We start from the raw sequence: 6,000 nt of genomic DNA, 5'->3' as shown, positions 1-6,000 counted from the left end.
ATCATAATCGTCAATTACACCAAACAGGAAGAACAGGCTCTTGCATCTCTGACAGGAAGTAAAACTACTTTACTTCTGAAGGAAGATTTCTCTCTCCACCCAGCAACAGCCCAGCCAATGAGAAACACTGCAGCTCAGCCAATGAGAAATGCCGCAGCTCAGCTAATGAGAAACGCCACAGCTCAGCCAATGAGAAACGTCACAGCTCAGCCAATAAGAAACACCACAGTTCAACCAATGAGAAACGTCACAGCTCAGCCAATGAGAAATGCCTCAGCTCAGCCAATGAGAAGCAGTTGGCCCCCCTGACCTATTACTTCCCCCCAGTGGACCTTCCTTTAGAACAGCCCCTCCCCACTCCCTCTTTTTTTTCTATAAAGGCAGCTCCTCTCTTTTCTTTTCTGGATTTGCCTGTAGTTTGCCATTGCATGCACATCTGGAGTTGCAATTCTTTTGGCCATTCCTGAATAAACTCATTTTGAGATAAAATAACAGGCAAATTTGCTTTTTAAGTTGACAACAGATATCTCAATAGAGATAAATTAATACAAGGGTCTCAGATAAATTAAATGGGTTTCAGAAAACTGGGAAAGGAGTAGAAAGAAACACAGAGTTACCACAGAAATAATAACTGCACAAAGCAGGTATCACCCCCTGGACTGGGGAGACAAAGGGAAAAGAATAGTTATCAGAACCTAAAATCTCGGAAAAGTGCCCCTGTAGAGCTGAAACCCAGACTAGAAAAAGGGGCTGCCTGGATGGAGCTGGTGTGACTGAGGGCAGACAACAAAACTAGTTCCAGGAGTGCTTGGGGCAAAGCTAAAAGCTGCAACCAACTGCTGCTGTCAAAGGAAGCACTGTTCTGGGGCGACGCTCAGGAACCGGAAGCAGAGAGGAAGGAGCAAGTCCCTCCTTCCTCCTCCAGCGCCGGTCTCCGTCTAGCGCCCCCTTTAGACACAGCGTAATATGAACCCAGCTGGCAAGGCAGAAACGAGGCTTGCCAAGTCCCAGCCCCAGTATCACAGAGCGGAGTATAGAAGGGCAGATTCGGAGCTGAGAGACAATAGCTTAATAAACCAGCGTGCCGACTGAGTGAGTTCCTAGGGCTTTGTAGCATCTGACATTTCTAAATACAAGTTGGTGCTTTACCAAGGCTCTGGATCCAGATTGCCCAGATTTCTCTTCAAACTCAGCCACTTCCTAGCTGTGTGACCTCGTGTGAGTCACTTTTCTGTGCCTCGGTTTTCTCATCTGCAAAACGGAGACATTCGTACCTACCTTATATAGTTGTCATCACAATTCATTTAGTTCTTGTTCCTTAGCACTTGCCAGAACACAGGGCCAGACACATAGAAAGCACTCTGTGTTCACTGTTTTATTATTATTATTGCCACCATTGTCATTACCATTATTATTTTCACTTGGGTTAGCAAGAACTAATTCAGCGTCTTCCAGAGAAATCTGGCTCCCACGTAGCACTTGGCAATGTTGCAAAACTACTCTGCACCCAAAGTGGCAGATAGTTGGAATTCCTCCAATTTGGAGAAAGGATGTTTTGGTTTTGATTTTTGGATGTGTTGGTTGTTGGTGGCTTTCTTGCTATTTAACTAATAACTGCCGTCAGTTCAGCTTTGTCATTACCAGTTTAGTTTGTTATGGGTTATTTAGTTTGTTATGGGTTATTTAGTTTAAGTGCATGTATAATGATGTATATTTGCCTCAATTCTGTGTGTGCGTGGCCTGCAATTTTCTACTAATTAGACTTTTTAAAGACACATATGCAGTTATCTACTCAAATTTGCATCATCTGTTCCCGGATTGCCAAAGCAGATGTAGAGAGCGCCCACCCACCCCCACTTCAGGAAATAATTTGCTTTTTATCACTGAGTTTCTTTTCCACTGGCAAGTAGGAACGAGGGGGGTTGCAGATGGTTGGGGTTCTTGTCCTACTGAAGCGAGAGCCATCAGAACAGTGCAGACAAACGTGCTGCGCCTGAGTCACACAGGAATAGTAGGGCTGAGGAGAGGGAACAGACCCCAGGATACATGAAATATAGCAGCAAACCAACCAAGCAAACCCACCCCCAGCTCGAGCCCCCAGCCCCAAAGGATCTAGACCCCCACAAGTTCCCAAGAATCAAGCATCCAGACCCTACTCCTCTCAAATGGCTTTATTTCCCCAGTGTGGGGAGCTGTGAATGGGGTCTGGGGCCCTGTATCCCCAGGGCCCTGCAGCCTTCTCCCGCCCGCCAGGCTGTGGCAGGGCTTTCAGAGGGGCAACGCCGGGGCTCCAGAGGCTGGTCTTCCCAAAGGGGGCTGGTTCCTGGAGGAGCGGGCCTGCTGTGGCTGACATGGATGACACTCCCGGCAGTGGTCCCGACAGCAGCCCAGGTGGTGGTCCAGGGGCATGGGGCCTACCTCAAGGGAAAGGCTGCCAGCTGCCGGAGTCGAGGACCAGCTGGGCCTTACTCCGGGAGCAAAAGCTCCCTATGAGGGCTACTCCTTGAAGTCCGCCAGCAGGGCTCAGTCTAGGGGGAAGAGAGGAGAGAGAACAGGTGGGGAGCACAGAGAGGAGGACAGAAAAAATGGGAGACTGGCGAAAAGAAGGAAAAAGATGCACTAAAAACCTGAAGGAGACCGAGAGAGTGAACCAGGGACAAAGGGCAGCAAAAGAGAAAAACACTCAGCGATACGGGAACAGAGACTCGCAAAGCAGAGACACAGACGTAGGTAGGGACAGAGGCGGGAGAGGCACGCAGTAGACCCTCCACACTGACCTTTGGGCGCAAGCGGGGACGGGGGTGGTGGCCCCCCTGGGGGAAGCAACGCAGAGCGGCTCATGGCTTCAGCCATCCAGCCCAGGACACGGCTGCAGTACTGGACCTGGGAAGCAGGAGAGACATTACGGCACCAACAGGATCCCCACTGCCCCCCACTGCGGCCACACTCCCCTAGCCTGGCCTGGGGTTCTCACCTCCTGTTCCAAGCCCTTCAGACGCTGCTCGTACTCGCGGATCTGTCTCAGCTTCTTCAACGCCGTGTCCACCCTGGGGACACAGGGCTTCAGGCCGGCGCCGGCATCCCTCCAGCCCCGCCCACCTCGGAAGCCCCGCCCCTAGAGCTCCGCCTTCCTCCAGAGCATCCCAGGAGCCCGCCCCCTCAGGCTCCGCCTCTGGCCCGGCTCTTTGTAAGCCCCAGCCCCGTTCTCCGCCCAAGTCAGGGGTCCGCCCCCGAGGCCGGAAGCCACGCCCCCCGCCAGGCCCCCCCCCTCACTTCTGCGACGTGCGCTTCAGACGCTCGGAGTCGCTCTCCCGCATGTTCCGTGCGCGCGCCAGCAGGAAATTCTCCTTCTGCACCGACTCCCACGTCAGCAGCTTCCGCTCAGCTTCCTTCGAGAGGCGGACCCCTGGAGGGTGGGGTCAGGACGGAGTCAAGGGGTCTGACCGCCCTCGGTCCGCCGCCTCCCAGGCCAAGCCTCCCACCCCAAACTCTCCGAGCGCTCTCCCAGACCACGCCTCCGTGTGGTTCCAAGCCACGCCCCTAGTACTCCACGCCCCGCCCCCTGACAGCCTTAGCCCTGCCCACTAGGCATCCCGGGCATCCTCCCCACCCTATTTATGCTCTTCCTTCTCTCTAGGTCCCGCCCCCTCTGTTTCTCTCTTTTGGGCCAAGCCCGGTTCTCACGAAAGTGCTCGAAGACCGGGGATGATGGCAAGCTGGCCCGGCTCCTGCGCAATCGCCGGAGGAGGAGGCGCACGTGCGAGATGATGATAAGGGGCGGGGCCAGCGCAGGACGAGAGTGAAATTCCCGGATGAGGCTGTAGCGCTGCGCCTTCCAGTAGAGGTCACTGTTGCCCTGTACTTTGCCAAAGGTGTGGCTGTGGAGAGCAGAGGTGAAGGGTCACCTGAGGTGAAGGCCCGGTCAGATGCAGGGGATCATGGTTAGATGTCAGGCAATATCTGCCTGAGGTGCAAGGCAGTAAGCAGATGTTAGGATCAATAAAGTCAGAGGTTATTACAGAAGTTGGGTTAAGAGGGCCAAGGGTCAGATGTCAGTGGTCAAGTTGGGGATGGTGTCATGAATTAGGATACAGGTTTGAGTCAGGTTCAAAAGTCAGCCTGGACACAAATAACTAAAATCATAAATGAAAATGGGGACATTACTACCAACCTTACAGAAATATAAAGGATTATAATAGAATATCAACAAATGTATGCCAAAAAATTAAATAACCTAGATGAAATGGACAAATTCCAAGAAACACACAAATTACCTAAACTGACTCAAGAAGAAATAGAAAATCTCAGAAGAGACCTATAACAAGTAAAAAGATGGAGTAACTAATCAAAAAGGTCCCAACGAAAAAAAAGCTTCAATGGTGAATTCTACCAAATCTTAAAAAAAAAAAAAAAAATTAACATCAATCCTTCTCAAATTCTTCCAAAAATTACAGAGGAGAGAACACTTCCTGGCTCATTCCATGAGGCCAGCATTACCATATCAAAGCTAGACACAGATATCACAAGAAAAGAAAATTACAGACCAATATCCTTTATGAATATACTTGCAAAAATCCTCAACAAAATACTAACAAACCTAATTCAGCAGCATATTAAAAGGACTATACACCATGACCAAGTGGGATTTATCCCAGGAATGCAACGATGGTTCAACATAGAAAAATTAATCAATATGATATACCACCATAATAGAACAAAGGAAAAAATCACATGATCGTCTCAGTTGACACAGACACACAGAAAAGGTATTTTACCAAATCCAATACGCTTTCATGATTTAAAAAAAAGAACTCAGAAAAGTAGGAATAGAAGGAAATTTCCTCAGCATGGTAAAGGGTACTTATGAAAAACCCACAGGTAAGTAACATCTGTGGAAATTAATAAAAGAAACCTTATCTAAATTGGAGTCAGGAAGGCCTATAGGAGGAGCTCTCATGCCCTATCACACATCATCAGTTACACCAAACAGAAAGAGACAGAGGGTTGCATCTCTGACAAGAAGCAAAACTTCTACCAAAGGAAGATTTCTCTCTCCACCCGGCAACAGTCCAGCCAATGAGAAATGCAGCAGCTTAGCCAATGAGAAGCCGTTGCTGCCCTGAACTGTTACTTCCCTCCAATGGAGTTTCCTTTAGAACAGCCCCTCCTTACTCTCTCTTTTTCTCTATAAAGGCAGCTCCCTTTGCTTGTTTGTTGGATTTGCTTGTAGTTTGCCACAGCATGCACATCCTGAATTGCCTTTTGGCTATTCCCAAATAAACTTGTTTTGAGGTTTTTCAAGTCAACACATCATTCTCAATGAAGAAAGATTGAAAGCTTTCCCCTAAGATCAGAAACAAGAAGGGCTGGCCCAGTGGTGTAGCGGTTAAGTTTGCACGTCCTGCTTCGGTGGCCCAGGGATCGCTGGTTCGGATCCTGAGCACAGACCTATTCATGGCTCATCAAGCCATGCTGAGGCGGCATCCCATACAGAAGAGCTACACTCTACAACTATGATACACAACTATATACTAGGGCTTTGGGGAGAAAAAAGAAAGAAGAGGAAGATTGGCAACAGATGTAAGCGCAGGGCCAAACTTTCTCAAAAAAAAAAGAGAAAGAAACAGGATAACGATACCCACTTTCACCACTGCTATTCATCATTGTACTGGAAGTTCTAGCCAGAGCAATTAAACAGGAAATAAAAGGCATCCAAATTAGAAAGGAAGAAGTAAAACTATCTCTATTCACAGATGACATGATCCTATATATAGAAAATCCCAGAGAATCACAAGAAGGCTACCAGAGCTAATAAATGAATTCAGCAAAGTTGCAGGGTACAAGATCAACAAACAAAAATCAATTATGTTTATATACACCTTCAACGAATAATCCAGAAAGGAAATTAATAAAGCAATTCTATTTATAATAGAATCTAAAAGCACCTAGGAATAAATTTAACCAAGAAGGTGAAAGACTTATACACTAAAAATTACAATC

At 48.2% G+C, this 6,000-nt stretch overlaps 1 protein-coding gene across 4 annotated transcripts in view; it reads right to left on the bottom strand.

Annotated features, from left to right (window-relative positions):
• Positions 1 to 2,132: 2,132 nt before the first annotated feature.
• TRPM4 (transient receptor potential cation channel subfamily M member 4) overlaps positions 2,133 to 6,000 on the bottom strand; it is a 39,559-nt gene continuing 35,691 nt past the window's right edge. For all 4 annotated transcript variants that reach the window (XM_058529780.1, XM_058529781.1, XM_058529782.1 and 1 more), the window contains 5 exons: positions 3,685 to 3,878; positions 3,274 to 3,406; positions 2,975 to 3,047; positions 2,778 to 2,883; positions 2,133 to 2,528 (listed from right to left, as the gene is read on the bottom strand). In XM_058529780.1, the coding sequence (XP_058385763.1) occupies positions 2,524 to 2,528; positions 2,778 to 2,883; positions 2,975 to 3,047; positions 3,274 to 3,406; positions 3,685 to 3,878 (511 nt within the window). In that variant the 3' untranslated portion in view covers positions 2,133 to 2,523. The remainder of the gene's footprint in view (positions 2,529 to 2,777; positions 2,884 to 2,974; positions 3,048 to 3,273; positions 3,407 to 3,684; positions 3,879 to 6,000) is intronic.

The sequence above is a fragment of the Diceros bicornis genome, chromosome 34 (assembly GCF_020826845.1).
Source record: "Diceros bicornis minor isolate mBicDic1 chromosome 34, mDicBic1.mat.cur, whole genome shotgun sequence".
Classification (NCBI taxonomy): Eukaryota; Metazoa; Chordata; class Mammalia; order Perissodactyla; family Rhinocerotidae; genus Diceros; species Diceros bicornis.
The sequence above is the reverse complement of the archived record's forward strand: the minus strand, read 5'-3'. Positions and strand labels throughout refer to the sequence as shown.